Source organism: Musca vetustissima, unplaced genomic scaffold (genome assembly GCF_032173495.1).
Source record: "Musca vetustissima isolate MV318-11 ecotype Yass unplaced genomic scaffold, APGP_CSIRO_Mvet_v1 utg39613, whole genome shotgun sequence".
Taxonomy (NCBI): Eukaryota; Metazoa; Arthropoda; class Insecta; order Diptera; family Muscidae; genus Musca; species Musca vetustissima.
In genome coordinates, this window is record NW_026875038.1 from 154,129 (window position 1) to 173,327 (window position 19,199).

At 34.0% G+C, this 19,199-nt stretch overlaps 2 protein-coding genes and 1 pseudogene across 2 annotated transcripts; 2 read left to right on the top strand and 1 right to left on the bottom strand.

The window, feature by feature from the left end:
* Positions 1-4,662: 4,662 nt before the first annotated feature.
* Positions 4,663-7,010, top strand: LOC133337545 (protein Cep89 homolog). Its single transcript, XM_061545763.1, has 2 exons — positions 4,663-4,953; positions 5,688-7,010. The coding sequence occupies exons 1-2, from the start codon at positions 4,663-4,665 to the stop codon at positions 7,008-7,010; spliced, it is 1,614 nt and encodes a 537-aa protein (XP_061401747.1).
* Positions 7,011-8,970: 1,960 nt separating this feature from the next.
* On the top strand, positions 8,971-10,906 carry LOC133337546 (PRADC1-like protein). Its single transcript, XM_061545764.1, has 3 exons — positions 8,971-9,066; positions 9,152-9,404; positions 10,607-10,906. Exons 1-3 carry the CDS (start codon positions 8,982-8,984, stop codon positions 10,899-10,901), a joined length of 633 nt encoding a protein of 210 aa, XP_061401748.1. The 5' UTR covers positions 8,971-8,981; the 3' UTR covers positions 10,902-10,906.
* Positions 10,907-14,495: 3,589 nt separating this feature from the next.
* Positions 14,496-18,155, bottom strand: LOC133337547 (uncharacterized; annotated as a pseudogene).
* Positions 18,156-19,199: the final 1,044 nt, after the last annotated feature.

The window sequence follows — 19,199 nt, forward strand, 5'->3', positions numbered from 1 at the left end:
TACAATCACACACCATCTACAACCCCCTTGTCATAAATTGAACTAAAAGGAGTCTTCATCGTCGTCGCCGTGTACAAGAAAGCAACACAACTAAGGGAATCTATTAAGTTTCTAATAGTAGGTATGTTAAAGCGTTTGTCTGAGATAGTCATTGGCAAGTTGATTCTAACACCATCTGTTGGTTAAATGTATAAGTTACTATTCTAATCAGTTTTTGATACCAATGTAAATTATTTTATGTCATTTTTTAAATATTTTTAATGCTAATAATTTTTAATTTTTTTTTAAATAATATTACTTACTATATTTGTAGAGTATGTATGTATTTAACAAGAGTTTTTTGTTTGATGATAATGATGATTTTTATAATTAAAAAGAAATAAATAAAAAAAGAAAAATAAACGAGAAAAACAAGAAAAAAGGAGATGTAAAAAAGTTCTCCTTTTATGCACTTCTAAAATTAAAATAAAAAAAAAAAAAACGAAATTAATTCATTTTTTAAACAAAATTGTTTTGTTATAATGGATAAATAAAACAATAAAACGAACAAATTGTTTGAGTAGTTGTTATTGGGCAGTTGTTGAAGAAATTATTTAAGGTGAGTAATTTTCATTTTTCATGTAAAAGCCTTCCTCCATCTTGGAACATGACTTCATACAATGACAGAACATATGTTGTAAGCCATCATTGATCCAGTAAGGTGATTATTATTAATTTTTTTTCAAACGTTCCCATGTCTCACTTTCCTACCCCTGCCGACCGAGGTGGCGACCTCCCTTTCATAGGGATCGCGTACACTCCATAATCCGCATTATGATGGAATATGAGAAGGGATAGAAAACCAGCTACAGAAATCTACTTCAACACCAGTTTGTTATTAAGTTGCATCATACATTTAAAAATTCAAGTATATTAGATTTTATTAGTTCTATATTCATGAATACACAGAATTGAAATCAATACACATTTTACTAAGTGGATCTCCCATAAATAATAAAACTTCAACTGATTCAATTTTATCGGTATATATTGTATATTGGGGATCTCATACAAGATGGGTCGGACAAGAGATGTAAAAAGTTGTTTTGTAATGTATGGATCAGAAAATTCTTTAGCCCATCATTTTATAAATCCTAAGACACCGTGGGCTTTGTTTACCACAGAAATTGCATTATTATTAAAATTTAATTTTAGATACATTAAAATACCAAAGATCAACAAATGAATCTACAGTTGATAAAACAGTACCAATAATATGTTGTTGTTGTAGCAACTGTCTACATGTTTGTTGTATTTAAATTATTCTGGTTCTGACTCCTCTTCTATGTTCAGGATGGTTGCAATCTGTAACGGCTGCGTCCAAAGAGATTCCGGAGACAGATGAGTGGGTTTAGCAGGGCAGTTAATGAGATGTAGCGTATCGTGAGCTCCAAGTCAACATGCAGGGCATGTGTTTGGTACCGCGCTGTCAATTCGGTCCCAATACGAATTGAGGCGGCTGCACCATCCTGATCATAGTTGGGCTAAAACTACTCTCGTTTGTCTAGGCAGCTGTGGCTCTTCTGCTACTGCACTCACATGGTATTGGTCCATTGCCTGGGTTACTGCTTCCGTGTGAATGCTGGTAATTCCTGCTCGATAAGCCTCTTGATCTAGGGGTTCTCTTTTGTACCGTTGGACATCTCTCTCTCTCTCTCTAGATCATGTAGAACTCTCCTTACGTGCCTAGGTGGGGGAATTCTATCCATAAGATTATGTCATGGATGATTCCTGCGATTACACCCAAGCAGGTACTGTATCGACAACATCCCTTATGACTGGCGTCATAAGGAGGCACCCTGTCGCAGTTCTCAGGGCGGCATTCTGACAGGTTTGAATGTTCTTCCACTGCGTATCGCTTACATTCGCGTACCACACTGGTGCCATTTAGATTACATTTGTTTAGGTTTAAATCCATACAGTTTAATTTGCACCATTGAAAAAGGCTATTTAAATCATTTTAAAGTAAATCAGCTTGCTTCATAGAATTATGGGTGATAAACAACTTGACATCGTCTGACATTACATTAGCAACTTGGAATGGATTATTGCATTTGGCAAATCATCAAATTTTTACTGAAACCAATTCGATTTAATTTATATATTAAAAGTTTATGGTTAACCCTGTCAAAAGCTTTACGTTAGTGTATATTGTATCGGTTTGATTACGCTTAATAAAACCTTTTATGGCGGTTGAGGAAAATTGTATAAGATTGGTAATGGCTGAGAGGCCACTACGAAAACCATGTTGATATGGACTTAAGATTGGCTGAACTTTATGAGAAATTACATCAGTAATCAATTTTTCGAATAATTTTAGAATTGCACTTAATTTAGGATTTCATCTATACTTCGAGACATTAGTTAAGCTACCAGTTTTTTGTAATCCAATTATATAGGATTTCTTCCAGAAGGTAGGAAAATGACTATATTTCCGGGATAGCCAATGTATCTGAACAGTACTTTTGAATTATGCTAGGAATGCCATCCGGACCTGGACTTATAATTGATCTTAAATTAACGTAGATTTTTAGAAACACATTGACTTTGTAGAAAAAGCATAGATATTTCATCTATCGTCGATAATTTATAACTATATGTGTCTTTATTTGGACAGGGTGAATATGAATATGTTGTATCGAAAAAATTGCAAAGCACTCTGAAATTTCAGAGTTTTTCTCCAATATCTGATTATTGAATTTCAAAATGGTGGGATTTGAGGTAGTTTTCCTTTTTATATTAACAAAGTCATAAAAAGATTTAGGATAGGATTTGAGATTATGCTTAATCTTGTTTAATCTTGTTTTTTGAAAAATCGCCTATTTTTGACCACAAACTAAGATAAAAAATAATGAACATCTTCACCAATTGGTACCTATACACTCACAGAGAAACGTCCTAAAAATTTGAAATCAATTGGGTTATAAGTTTTTGAGTTATCGTGCCCGCCATTCGCAAAAACGCTGTTTGGAGAAAAACGCGTTTAAAGTGTGAGAAGCCCTCTTGCTGTCACCTGATGCTAACACAATAAATCGGCTATATCTTTAAAAATTGTTGAGATTTTCACTTGAAATTTTATAGGGAAATTCTTGAATTAGTGTAGGTTTAAATTAAGTCAAAATAAAAAATTAATAAGTGGGGTACCCTTAAATAAAGATTGAAGAATTTTTGATAGCTAAATTATTATGCATCATGGATATGCATAATGTAGGATGGTACTTATCTTCGGGAGTACATACTAGCGGTATTCTAATTATTTCAAAACATTGTGTATAATTCACAAATGCTAGATCTAAAATTCGATCACAACAATTTGATATTCTATTTATTTGATAAAGATTTATGTCGCTAAATCGATTTACAATTTCAAAATTATATGGGTTTACATTTGCATCAGATGTCAAGGGTGTTAGAGCCTCAGAATCTGGCAATGAAAGCCACTGTACGGACGGCAGATTAAAATCGCCGATAACTAATATTCTGTCAGTCATTCATTTTGTTAGTGATTGAATTTATTGCTAACACATGCTGATTATAAATATCAAGTTGCGATGAGGGAGGAATGTATGAGCAACTCACAAATAATTTCTAGACTTAATATAGTACGCGATGGCAATTTGAACTCTAGACTTAATTCAGTACGCCATGCTAAATTTCGTGCAAATCGAAAGATATATAAGGACATTTACCTTAAATCGGACGAAAATATATATGGGAGCTATAACTAAATTTGAACCGATTATTCCCAAATTCAATAGGGTTCGTCCTTGGGCCAAATAAATGAGCTGTGCCAAAATTCATCCAATTCGGATCATAAATGCGACCTGTAGTTTGTTTACAATTTAAAATGGACAGATGGACGGACGGACATGCATAAATCGACTCAGAAAGAATTTCTATCCATATTCTCAAAAGGAGAATATTGCCTGTTACAAACATATGTACAAATACATAATACCCTGTACCACAGTGTGGTGAAGGGTATATATACAGAAGTGCACTACAGATTTATTTTCGATCACTGGAACCTTCAGGATATTAAACATATGTACATTAGACTGTGCTACTGCAAATATAAATGATCTTGATTAATGTCTGTTTCCACCGATTTAATTATGAATTATAGGATTTAAATATGTCCATGTTCGCATGTGTCAATTTCTGGTTAACTTTAAACCGTACCAGGCAAACCTCTTCCCCACATTTTCAACCCTTGTTTCAGGACTTCATATAGAGATGGCAATTCTGATGAGCAAATAAAATTTTCGAAATTTATATTTTGAGAAACTTATAATTTGGAGGTTATAGAACAAATATTTCAAATAAATAAAAAATAAGTAGATTTCTTAACGATTTTACTTTATTCCTAATGCTTGCCTTATTCCGTAAATAAGATTCAAATATAAACAAATTCCACAAATTCTATTTTGACAACCCTATTTTCCATATTTAACGCGCCAATGTCTAGTTGAACCATTACCATGGTAACGTTGAACTTCAGAGGTCCTTTAACACCACCCTTCCTGGCACAATACAAAGTTATAATAGACAATAAAAAAGAAAACACGTTTAATTTATTTATTTGAAATAATTTTAATATAACAATAAATTTGTTTCAATAAAATGTCAACAACACGTCGTAATGTCATCATAACCGATTTGGATCAATCCGACAATGAACAGCAACGACAACAACAGCAAGAAGACCAACATCGTAAGGTTGGCCACAAAAAACGTACCAAAGAAAAACAATTACAAACATTATCTGGGAATTTTACAAGACGTTCCCAGAGTGCTGAATGTAAGCCAGAGGAAAGACTGCTGCGTGGCGGTGAATCGACTGGTGGCGGTGGTGGTTGTGGTGATAGGATAAATAATAAAAATGTGAAACATGTTAGCTATTTTCATGATTTGGTAAGTTGTGATTTAGCAAAGTCTTGAATGCAGAGTTTCCGGACAAATAGTTCATGATGTGAAAAATGTTGGTAAACAATGAAGAAAATCGACTTCAGTTGATTTTATCCGCAAATTAATAGGTACAGAAGCTCAGTTCAATATCTGCTTGATATTCTGAAGGCTCTAGTACACAGAAATAAACCTGTGATGTAAATCTGGGCGATTTTATGTTATATTTCGCGTTTGGAAACACTACTATATGGTTTGTTCCCGTACTACAAGAATCAACTACTACTACGATAACGAATTTTCCTTTATGATATCGAAGAAAATAGTAAAATCTAGTATATGTTTGAGGTACGGAAACAGACCAATAGTTGGATTTGTGTTGTGTCAGTATGAAAATAGTTTGAGTTTGCCTAATATCTGAAGTTTCTGAAGGATATTTAAATAAGAACATGTTCCATCTTGAGCTTCTTCTGACTACGAATTTATTTTGCAAAGAACTCCAGCAGTCTATTGCATGCCACATATAAATTACACGACCGTGTTTATGTTCCTTAAATATCCAACTCACGTTGGTCACGATCCGACCAAACTTAATGAAATTTTTACTTGTATTATTCTTATTTTAATTTTTGACCAGTTGTATAACATTTTTATTCTCTCAATCAAATGAACTGCATAGTCCTCTATTTTTCCTCTTTACTTTCCATTAAATTACTAAAATATTTCCATTCCCTCCATTTCAGCTCCAGTCGAAGGACAAACAAATGGAAAAACTCCTTCAACGCTTAGCGACAGTTCATAAATTTAACGAACAATTTGCCGATGAAAATCAACGCCTACTCCATGAGGCCAAAGTTCTGCAACAACAAATCGCCCACCTACAACAACAAATAGCAAATTGTGACAAATGTCATCGTTTGGAAAGTGAACTAAAGAAGAGTGATGAAGATAATCGTTTATTAACTGCCGATGTAAATATGATGAAGACCTTGGTCTACCGTTTGAATGTACAAATTGAACATTATCAAGATGCATTACGCCAATCGAAATTAGCTTCCGAAGAAACTCTAAAGACTGCCAGTGCCTCAGGTGCGAATAAATCTTCCATATCACAGTGGCAAGAGGAGCCAATACGTAATCATACATTGGCTCCACTGCTGCAATCCTACGATGAAATGATACGCGACAAAGATGATTTAATACAACAATATACCCAAGAATTTGAACATTTTACGGGAGAGTTGAAAACAGTTTTGGAAGAGAATAATCGTTTACAGCAGCAAGTGGATTCGCTGAAGAGAGATGGTGGTAATTGGCGTGAGGAACGTGCCCGACTTCAGGCTCAGCTGGACATATGCCGGCAAAAGGCTGAAGCTCAAACCCGCAAAACTGATTTAGCCAAAGAAAAACTGGTCGAAGTTATGCACTGTTATGAACAGAAGATACAAACATTGGTTTTGGACATGGAACATTTACAGAATGCATATACCAGATGTAAAGCAGAATTGGTGTCTCTCAAAAGTATTGCAGCGTTACCCCAAGACACCATAGCCAATTCACTAAAAGAATGCAAAGAACTGCTCGAACAATTACGCCAACAACATAGCAAGGAAAAACATTCTCTGGAACGTACAATTGGAGAGCTAACCGAACGACATGCCAGTGCGGATCATCAAGTGGTAAAGTTTAAAGATGAAAATGCTAAATTAAAACAAGAATTGGAACAACATTCTGCTCAGATGGAAGAGTTGCGGAAACGGAATGCCTCACTGCAACGTTCAACAGAAAAGGTGAAAAAATCACGAGATCGTTTGCGGGCACGACTTCGTATTGCTCTACAATGGGCTCAAAAACTAGAAGAAGGTCAAGCGAATTTACAAAGTACTTGGGATGCTCTCAAACGTTTGGAAACTATTGTCAAACATAAAGAATCTCAAGTTCGTGGTTTACATGCTCGTCATTTGCAGGAGATTGATAAAATGGAAAAGAAATTAGCTCAGAAGGAGGAGACAATAAGGACGATATTACGCGATCGTTTAAATGTAAATACAACGGAAAAGCGATAGCAATAGTTGATGGGTGCTGTGTAATTTGATTCTAGTCAATTTGTTAGGTTATGTTTTATAATGTTTTTAAATTATTTTTTATACATTAACTTAATGTAAAAATAAATGAAATTATAATAGAAATTGTTATAGTTTTCATATTTTAGAGGCAATTGGGTTTCTACAAAAAGGACTAATAATAAAATTATTGTTTTATATTAGTTGAAATCGATAGGTTTTATAAATAGGCGAAGATGAAATTAACTGGGAATTAAGGAGATGAAATTAATTGTTGGTATTATAACAGGATACTCCAGTTCCCATTCACAGCTTTGCCAAAAAATGTCCTAGCTGAGTTATTAAATCTAACCTCAAACTTCTTCTCCAACATTTATCGAACGGTTAATAAAAATTACATTGAAAATACTTTAATGGCAGGACATACACCTTCTAAGATTTACTCAATATTTCTTCATTCACTTACTTAGCTGGATTATGACAGAACGGCTGTTCCAAAAGCCGAGCGTAAAAAAGATTTATAGGCGCGTCAGTCTTGTGCGCCTCTCATGCAATTTGAACGAGATGTTGTCTTCTACTTGATCTTTCCATCTAATTCGTGGACTTCCCCTCCCTCAAACACTCCAAGAGCTGCCTCATCTGCTTGCACAAGTATCCATGCTTCAGATCCATACAACAGCATGGGACTGGTGAGAGGTGGTCTTGCTTTTGAGTTGCTTACTTAGACCAGAGTAGGATCTGTTGGCCAACACTATTCTCCTCCGGATTTGAAAACTGATGTTATTAATTTTGTTTTTGGCGGTACCGAGGTATATAAAATCGTTCACTACCCCCGAAGCTGTAGTGTTCAAGTTCCACAGTTGGTCCGAGTCTACGGGACGTCTTGCGCGTTGATACCATCAGCTTGGTCTTCTTGCCATTTACTGTCAGACCCACTTTGGCAGACTCCTTCTCAATTTGTTCAAAGGTGGCTGTTACCGCTCGCAATGTTCGACCCATTACGTCGATGTTGTCGGCGTAGGCGAGTAAAATATGCTTTTTGGGGTACAGAGTGTCATTTCTGTTCACATTTGCATCTCGTATGACCTTTTCCAGCAGGATGTTGAACAGGTCACACGACAAACTGTCACCTTGTCTGAATCCACGTTTGGTATTGATGGTCTCCAAGAGGTACTTTCCGTTATTAACTGCTCTCCTTGTGCCAGTTAAAGTTATCCTGCATAGCTTTATTATTTTTGCAGGAATGCCGAACGCAGACATGGCTTTATACACCTCTGATCGGATAGGGCTGTCGAGTGTGGCTTTATAGTAGACGAATAGGTGGGATGTGTCGATGTGTTTTTCGTGGGTCTTTTCAAGGATCTGGCGCTGAGTAAAAATCTGGTCAATGGCGGATTTTCCAGGTCTGAAGCCGCATTGGTAAGGTCCAATAATGTCATTGACCATTTGCTTCAATCGTTCACACAGCACACTGGATAGCACTTTATATGCAATGGGAAGAAGACCTATTCTTCTATAGTAGGCACATATCGTCTTGTATCCTTTTTTCTTCATTCACAACTTCGTGAGCTTTGAAATCTAACCTCAAACTTCTTTTCAAACGTAGATATGTCGAATGGATAATACCAAAATACATTGAAAACATTTCAATGGCAGGACATATCCCATATTTAAGATTTACTCAATTTGATCTTAAATCCCAAAATATTTATAACGGAATCTACACAACCTACGTATCGTAACATTTTAATAATTATATAGAAAACGACAACGCTTTTTATTGTGTTTCTTTTTGTATATGAAACTAACAACTCAACGTGAATGCTTTACAACCAAGAAGAAGCATTCCAGTCAGCTGTTTAATTTGTATTAAAGGGATATGGATATTTCTCGACAAAACGCTTAAACTTGGCTATGTTTATATTTACAATCATACATAATTAACTAAAAAACAATAAACAATTTAATGTTGACATGGAAAAAACCTGCGGTAAATTTATATTTTTTGTGGCCATGTTGATACTGGCATTAGGCCAGCAATTGGTCTCTGGCATGTTGGGTATGTATGTTGGGATTAATTGATAAAGTTTTGATGCAGATAAGATTTTGCGTGTTTATGTTTTCTAATTGAAATTAATTTCCAGGTGATTCACATCATCCACCCCTAAATGATATTGTTACCACCCAGGATATTATAGCTGGTGATGTTTTCTTTGAAATAACAGAACCCTATTCGTTGGAGTACACGTATCGTTTACGGCCATCGAAGGATTTTGGCACATCATTTTCACAGCGTTTGGAGGGTGTTGCATTAGTGCCGACCATACCATCGGATGGTTGCACAAAAATTGAAAATAAACGTGCATTACGTGGTAATGTTGCACTCATCGATAGAGGGTAAGTTGAGGTGTTAGTGTTTAATGATTTTAAATAAGGCATTTATTTGTAGTGAAAAATACGTCAAACAGGGTAAATAAATATTTAGACCACCAGAACGATTTACTATCATCTGCTATTGCCATATTTATTTGAATATGAACATCATAGATTTATGCCTTCAGGTGGACATTTGAAATAGGAGCCCACGGCTCATTTTGAATAGATATAAAAAGTGAGGATTAGCTACAGATTTACAATTTAGCATAGAGTTGTCTTTTGTCTGCAGGCAGGCCAATTTCGATAATGGGCCTTATCGGTCCACTTTTGGGCATAACCCCCATACGACGGTACTCAAATTTGCGGTATTTTTTACACATTTTTTAACTGAATTGGCCTTAATTTGTTGTAGTAGCAATCCTATTTCTTTTGACAATGGACTGAGCTAGGTCCGTCGCACTATGTCGCGAGTTCATATAAACAGCGGCCAAAATAGAAGGAGTTAACTTACAATAACTCCTTCCATTTTTGAAATTTGGTACTGACAAAAAATTGGATAGATCGGACCAAGATTTGGTATACCTCCCATATAATGGTCCTTGAGAATGTCACCCTTTTTGGCCTATAAAATCTTTAAAATTCAACAAAAATCAATGAAAATTGGCAATTTACATTTACTTATGCCTATGAAGCAACGGACCAAAGATTTGATATACCTCCCATACAAAGGGTCTTGAAAAATACGCTTTTTGGACCTATAAATTGTTTATATTCATCCAAATTCCATGAAAATTTTCATGTCTTCGTCCAAATTACATAAAAATTGGATATTACAATATAATAATAAAATACTAAATACAGTATTTTTCGGTTTCAATTAACCGAGGAACCCGCTTAATTGAACTGTTTGTTCTATTATAGATATCACGCATAATTGGGAGAAATTAATTTCTAATGCTATTGTGAAATACAAATCAAACACTTACGCTTTTTCGCGGGTTTTTTCTATATAGAAAAAATTATCCCCAGCTTCTGGGGATTTTTTTCTTTATAGAAAAAATTATCCCCAGCTATTCCCAGAAGCTGGGGAAAATTTAATATATTCTATATGATTTATTTCCGGATTTTCAACTGGCAGTTTAATACTTTTTTCTAATATTTTAAGTCTTATATTTAAAAATAACTTAATATGTTTTTAATTTCTTCTATTCCTTTTTTTCCAGAGAATGTTCCTTTCTAACGAAAACAATTAATGCCGAAATGGCTGGAGCCCTGGCGGCTATTATTACCGAATTCAATAGTGAATCCAGCGAATTTGATTATTACATAGAAATGATACATGACAAAACCGATAGAGATACGCAAATACCAGCTGGATATTTACTTGGTCGTAATGGTGTGGTAATAAAAAATACACTGCAACGACTAAAACGATCATATGCTCGTATAAATTTACCAGTTAATTTAACATTTGTACCACCATCAAAAATTAATCATCCACCTTGGTTGGGTTGGTGAGACATGCGGTGATGTGCTAGTCAGAATTTAACAAAATACAAATAATAACTATATAAATTGGATTTGGTAGAGAGAAAAGAAAAAAAAAAAAAAAAATAGCAAAATGTAAAAGGCCTGCAATATAACTGTAACTGTAAAGTACAATAGAGATGTGAGAAAAGATAAAACAAACAAAAGGAATATTTCATCGCTTCAAATAACACTGTATTACTTTAAACCAAAGTGCATTCTATAACTAATTGTCCATAATGGATTAAATTATTATATTATCAGCAATAGATTATTATCATCATCACAATAAGCGATTAGTTGATTTTATAAAATTCTATACCAAAAAACAAAACAACTGAAACTAAAAACTAAAGTTAATGGAAATTTTGATTTATTTTATTTTATATGTTTTTTTAAAAATGTATTCTTGTGATTAATGAGAAGCAATATTTGATTTATTTTTTAATTATACCAAAAAAAAAGAAGAGTGAGATTGTGTTTTTTTGTAAGAGAAGACATTGCAGCTAATTATTGATATTACATATTTTTTAAAATTATTTTTTGGGGGTTCCGTTTAATTTCTATACGATTTGATATCGTGCAAATGACACTTGTTTTTGAATTATTTCCTTATATAATTTATATGACCCACAAATGGCTTTATTGTTCCTTTTTATTGTTATCATTTTTAAAACTGATTCTTGTCAATATTTTAGTTCAAATTATTTTATTTAAAATGTAAATAAATAAATTATAAAAAAATAATACAATTTATTTTATTTTTGGTATAAAGGGTAGACACATAAGAGGCTGACAAATTTTGACATTTTCAGAAGAAGAAAACATATATTTATATATCACAAAAACACAAGGCCACAATACGTTTTACTAAAGTGCTGTGTGCTGAAATTGAGAAGTGATTTAAATGTTATAAGAAAATATACTCCATTTGAATAATTTATTTTTAAAAAATATTCTTTAAAAAATCCACGCCTTTTGAAGGCTGGTTAAAATATTCTTTAAAAAATCCACGCCTTTTGAAGGCTGGTTAAAATATTCTTTAAAAAATCCACGCCTTTTGAAGGCTGGTTAAAATATTCTTTAAAAAATGCACGCCTTTTGAAGGCTGGTTAAAATATTCTTTAAAAAATCCACGCCTTTTGAAGGCTGGTTAAAATATTCTTTAAAAAATGCACGCCTTTTGAAGGCTGGTTAAAATATTCTTTAAAAAATCCACGCCTTTTGAAGGCTGGTTAAAATATTCTTTAAAATATATTAACCAGCCTTGGGAAGGCTGGTTAATATATTCTTTAAAAAATCCACGCTTTGGGAAGGCTGGTTAATATATTCTTTAAAAAATCCACGCCTTGGGAAGGCTGGTTAATATATTCTTTAAAAAATCCACGCCTTGGGAAGGCTGGTTAATATATTCTTTAAAAAATCCACGACTTGGGAAGGCTGGTTAAAATATTCTTTAAAAAATCCACGCCTTGGGAAGGCTGGTTAATATATTCTTTAAAAAATCCACGCCTTGGGAAAATATTGTTTAAAAAATCTACGTATTGAAAAGACTAGCAAAAATATTCTTTAAAAAATCCTCGCTTACATAAATTTTTCTAAAAAAATCCACGATCTTTGCCCTTAAAAAAATATTCAAAATTTGTATTTCCACATAATAATTTATACATTTACACACACAAATAATTTAGATATACATATTAACGGCGACGACGGCCTCTAGAACTTCGTCGCGATGAACGACTACGAGAACGACTGCTTGATTGTCGCCTTCTTCTTCGTGGCCCCCTTCTTGCACTTCGTTGATTTGTTGTTTCATTGGCATCTGAAGTTATGTTCTCCATACTCTTTATTTTTGGCAGAGCTTCTTCCAAATTACCCTCAATATTATCGGCAGCAACATCGGGAACAAAATAACGATCTCTTAATTTTCCAATGTAACCATATCGTACGCCAGCTTCCAAGGCAGCTTTGGCTTTATTCATAAATGTTGTGGTAATTGGTTTATCCTCATTGACGGCAAGATGTTGAACAAATTTCGTCAAGTTCGCAGGCTCTTGAATATCATCTAGGGTGTTTAAAATTTCTTGACCTTTAATAACGGGTGCCATGGTCGTTCACAATAATTTTTTTTTAATACAATTATAAAAATTAGATTATAAAATTATAAAAATAGGTTGAACACAATTTGTATTGAAATTCAAATGAAAATGGATTTTTTTCGTATGACATTTAAATAGTTTTTCATGGCCTTTTTCATAGCCTATTTAGGGCTTGTTATAATTTACACCGTACAGTATTGGAAGGTATTGTTGTCCTTGTAGTTTACCTTGAAAGGATATGAAATGGCTGGAGGGTTATAAAGCCATTTTTCAATGAATTGGCTGTAATTTGGCATTCTGAATTCTTGGAAAGTTGAATATTCACTCCTAAACCTGCGATGTTTTGCTTGAAAAAATATTCTTTAAAAAATCCACGCCTAAAGCTGTTATGTTGCTTGAAAAAATATTCTTTAAAAAATCCACGCCTAAAGCTGTTATGTTGCTTGAAAAAATATTCTTTAAAAAATCCACGCCTAAAGCTGTTATGTTGCTTGAAAAAATATTCTTTAAAAAATCCACGCCTAAAGCTGTTATGTTGCTTGAAAAAATATTCTTTAAAAAATCCACGCCTAAAGCTGTTATGTTGCTTGAAAAAATATTCTTTAAAAAATCCACGCCTAAAGCTGTGATGTTGCTTGAAAAAATATTCTTTAAAAATCCACGCCTAAAGCTGTGATGTTGCTTGAAAAAATATTCTTTAAAAATCCACGCCTAAAGCTGTGATGTTGCTTGAAAAAATATTCTTTAAAAATCCACGCCTAAAGCTGTGATGTTGCTTGAAAAAATATTCTTCAAAGAACCCCGCCTAAAGCTGTGATTTTGCTTGAAAAAATATTCTTCAAAGAACCCCGCCTAAAGCTGTGATTTTGCTTGAAAAAATATTCCTTAAAAAATCCACCCCTAAAGCTATGATGTTGATTGGAAAATATTCTTTAAAAATCCACGCCTAAAGCTGTGATGTAGCTTGAAAAAATATTCTTTTAATAATCCACGCCTAAAGCTGTAGTGTATCTTGAAAAAATATTATTTAAATAATCCACGCCTAAAGCTGTTATGGTCCTTGAAAAATAATATTATTTTAGAAATCCACCCCTATCACTGCGCTGTAATACATTCTAATTTTCTTCAAAACGTATTGAAGGAAATTATAATATAATATCAAATATTGCATTATGTAAATCGAAACCAATATCCTTTACCTACATATGATTTTCTTGCATCATAACCACTGCGCGTTTTTCTAGTAGGAAATTACTGGAAATGCCATATCCGTTAAAAAACACACGATTACACTTATTTTCAATACATATTTTTTTTATTTACATCTAAGGTAATTCCATTATAAAATATATCACTTTGCTTTACTAATAACATAACATACACATATGTACAAGGGCGTTTTTTGGCGTAAGTAATACTTAATACTATTTTTTGAAGGGAGTGGAAAAAGGAAATTAACATCAATTTCATCCCACAATTTTCCCTAAAACATTCCCAACAGACTTAAATTGAAACACATTCCCATGGTTAGCACCACAATGGATAGCACCAGTATGGCAAAACACAGATAATTCGATTGTATTGGCATTCGAAATAATTTCGCTGACATATCCAGAGTGGAGGCAAACATTAGCATCGAATTGAGATCATCCGTTGAGGTATTGTGATAGAGGAATGGACGTACACGCAAAAAATGTCCATTGCCTTTAACCGTTTGACAGGCATGCGTTAGCGACGAGGCCATAAAGAATGGCATTAGGCCGAGCAATAGCCATAGAACAACATTTATAAAATTCAATATAACAATTTTCAATGCCGAATAATGAAAATCGAAATCTTTGAACATGAAAATGAAACCGGCAAAGGCATATGCCAAATTCATGACAATAAAGAAACACACGGGTATGGAGACATGATTGTTAAGGCGATCCAATAGTTTACGAAATTCCAGAATTTCCTGTAAAGAGAGAGGGGCAGATTAAGACAAGAGAACCATAACAAAAGTAAAGGAGTTAAGTAATACAGTCGAACATGGGTTATACGAACAATCGGAAATTAAGATATGAACTTCGTTGTGTAATGTGGGCAATCCACGAAAAATATTTTAAAATCTGTTTTTTTTTCGGGATAATGCGAAGTCTGTTCGGTGTTCAATATATCCATGTTCAGCTATATGTATTAAATTACTTACTCTCATCCAATCCACGGAGTCTATTGAATGCAATAGCAACTTCTGTGATAGTGTCATCAAATGTATTTTTAGTAGATAACATTCGATACAGTAGCTACTCAGTATGATGATCTCGATAATATCTTGTGCAGCAATTGTTAATAAGAGAAGTATCTGAAAACAAAAGTCAAAATGTTACTTTAACGATCGGAGAAATGATTCTTTAAAAATTCACGCCTATTGCTGTGGCGGTTCTTCTTCTTAAAAATCTACGCCTCTTGCTGTGGCGGTTCTTCTTCTTAAAAATCTACGCCTCTTGCGTGATGGGTCTTGGGACTTTCCTTTAAAAATCCACGCCTATTGCTGTGATGGTTTTTGAAAAAATATTCTTTTAAAAATCCACGCCTATTGCTGTGATGATTTTTGAAAAAATATTCTTTTAAAAATCCACGCCTATTGCTGTGATGGTTTTTGAAAAAAAATTCTTTTAAAAATCCACGCCTATTGCTGTAATGGTTTTGAAAAAAATATTCTTTTAAAAATCCACGCCAATTGCTGTGATGTTTTTTGAAAAATTATTCTTTTAAAAATCCACGCCAATTGCTGTGATGTTTTTTGAAAAATTATTCTTTTAAAAATCCACGCCAATTGCTGTGATGGTTTTTGAAAAAATATTCTTTTAAAAATCCACGCCTATTGCTGTGATGGTTTTTGAAAAAAATATTCTTTTAAAAATCCACGCCTATTGCTGTGATGGTTTTTGAAAAAATATTCTTTTAAAAATCCACGCCTATTGCTGTGATGGTTTTTGAAAAAATATTGTTTTAAAAATCCACGCCTATTGCTGTGATGGTTGTTGAAAAAATATTCATTCAAAAATCCACGCCTATTGCTGTGATGGTTTTTGAAAAAATATTCTTTTAAAAATCCACGCCTATTGCTGTGATGGTTTTTGAAAAAAATATTCTTTTAAAAATCCACGCCTATTGCTGTGATGGTTTTTGAAAAAATATTCTTTTAAAAATCCACGCCTATAAAGCTGTGATTTTTTGAAAAAAATATTCTTTAAAAATCCACTCCTTTTGCTGTGATGGTTCTTGAAAAAATATTCTTTTAAAAATCCACGTGTAAAGCTGTGATGGTTCTTGAAAAAATATTCTTTTAAAAATCCACGCCTATTGCTGTGATGGTTTTTGAAAAAAACATTCTTTTAAAAATCCACGCCTATTGCTGTGATGGTTTTTGAAAAAAACATTCTTTTAAAAATCCACGCCTATTTCTGTGATGGTTTTTGAAAAAATATTCTTTTAAAAATCCATGGCTATTGCTGTGTATAGTTTTTGAAAAAAATATTCTTTTAAAAATCCACGCCTATTGCTGTGATGGTTTTGAAAAAATATTATATTAAAAATCCACGCCTATTGCTGTGATGGTTTTTGAAAAAATATTATTTTAAAAATCCACGCCTATTGCTGTGATGGTTTTTGAAAAATTATTCTTTTAAAAATTCACGCCTATTGCTGTGATGGTTTTTGAAAAAATATTCTTTTAAAAATCCACGCCTATTGCTGTGATGGTTCTTGAAAAAATATTCTTTTAAAAATCCACGTGTAAAGCTGTGATGGTTCTTGAAAAAATATTCTTTAAAAGTCCACGCCTATTGCTGTGATGGAGGATACTTTTTGGGTTCTCTGGTGAATAGTTCGATACAGTCCATCCCATGCTGATTTCAGCAAGAGGAAATCAGGATGGGGTGGGGATATTTGTGTTTCCAAATTTTGGAACCACTAAAAATTCTACACACCTCGGTGTAGGGTATTCAGCTTGGCATTGTTTTATCGTTCCATAAACACTAAAATAAACATGAATAATTTGCTTGTTATAAAATATTTGCCCATAAAATTCTTCAGCACTACTACCTCTGATATGAATATATTTTTCCGAACACACACACACACACCTGGCAGTGATTTACATTACCAGCAGAACAGGCCCCAGACTTATTTATTATCCCACACATAAATAAATGGTAATTAAAAAAGAGGGGGCCCTTCACTCACATCATGCTTATCAGTGGACCTACACTACCACGAGACTCCCTCCTCATCGTTCATTCGTACATACATACCTTTACTGATAGTCCAAGATCACTTTCCATGTGAGTCAACCATTTGACCTTGATAATGGTGGGTTGCATTACAACCACCGGCACTACGTAAGCATAGAGGCAACCGAACAGAATAAAAGCCTTCAATGAGATTTTGTAATTGTTCCTGATCGATGAATTTGCAGCATATAATAGCTGAGACATAGCCCGCCAAATCGAGTAGGAATGGTATGACATAGCCAAAGATGAGTTCACCAATTGTTTGGGAGGCATTGTAGTCGGGCAGTTCGGCCAATGATGCATTTTCATCGGTGAGGTGGAGACTTTTGAGATTTGTTGAAAAGCCACGATCACCGCTGTCGGACAAAGAAGATAAAAATAAATAAATATGGCATAATATTCCAAGAACAACAAAGTGATGAGCAATTACGAAACAACAACGATAACTTACCGATATGATGACAAATACTGTAAAAAATAACCAAATATCAGGACCACCACCAAACTGAGACACTGAAAATAACTTAAAAATGAACGACATTTTGTCGTGTCCGTCGATATGGGATTGAGGCCAACCAGCGATAAAATGATCATGTAGGGGCGCAGGAACTGATGGTGGAAGTTGTCGTTTCACAAGAAATGCAGCAATGAATCAACAACAACAAGAAATTATTATTATAATTCATAGAGAGAAAGCGGGAGGAAGGGAGGGAGAATAAAAATTAAATGATTAGCTTACCGTACGCTTACAATAGTCCAGTATGGCTGAGGTCGGTTCATTTTGATAGTCTTCATTCTGTGGCAAATTCCAACGATTTATAAAACAAAAAGAACTATTAGCTGCTTCATTCTGGTACATTTCCACAACGCGGATGAATGGAATGCGGCACAAGTGTTATGTTATGCAGTTAGGAAGGGAGATATGCAGTATGTACGATGTCTTTAAGCGCTTATGATAAACTGTTTATATTTTTGTTACAACAATAACAAATAATAATAATAATAAACCCTGAGCAAATGCTGCTGCTTCTTCAAGTTCTACTAAACACTCACTAAATACATTGTGTTGTTGTTGTGGCTTTGTTTACATCCCCGTGGATCGATGTGTTTGTCGATCAGCGCCAGCGTCTGTTGCGCGCCCAAAATAACAAACAAACGATGGTGGTGATGATAATAATCGAATCGAAACAAAAGGTGCCTTAATGAATTTTTACGTACCCCAGTCAATTTGAGAGGGACGGAGTTTGTGTTGGAGAGTGTCGGTGTTTCGTTTTATAATTGCCTTTGTCAAATTTTCTGCTTGAGCGAAATCTGAACTGTTGTTAATATTTCTATTGTTGTTATTATTTTGTTTTGTTTTTTGGAGTCTGCTACTGTAAAAGGTAGCAACGATACTGAGATACTCCCGCATTGCTTCGTTGTCGGTATTGTTGACGACGTTAGCGCCAACGTCGACGCGATGTTTAGTCAGGCGCAGCAACCGAACAATTTGGTAGTTCAGAGATCACTCATTAAAATTTATAACTAACATAAATAAAAACATCGTTTAGTTCGTCAGGGTCGATTACTATTCAATGAGAAGCAAAAATACCAAATTACAGCCAATTCCGTTGAACTTAATCTCCAATGGAAGGTACAGTTATATGTCTGCTACACTAAATCATGGGTCGATTTCGTAGGGAGATCAATGTGAATCCAAAATAGTAAGTTGAAAAACATTCTCAAACACCCCCAAATATCGAAATGTGGAAGGTACGGTGATATGATGCCTCCCCTAAAAATTGAACCAATATTGATTTTTATACCCTTTACCACACTGTGAAGGGTATGTGTATATTTTTGTAACATACAAACGGGAACTAGATAGACCCATGGTTCCTTTTGAGAATATGCATAGAATCACTTTCTGA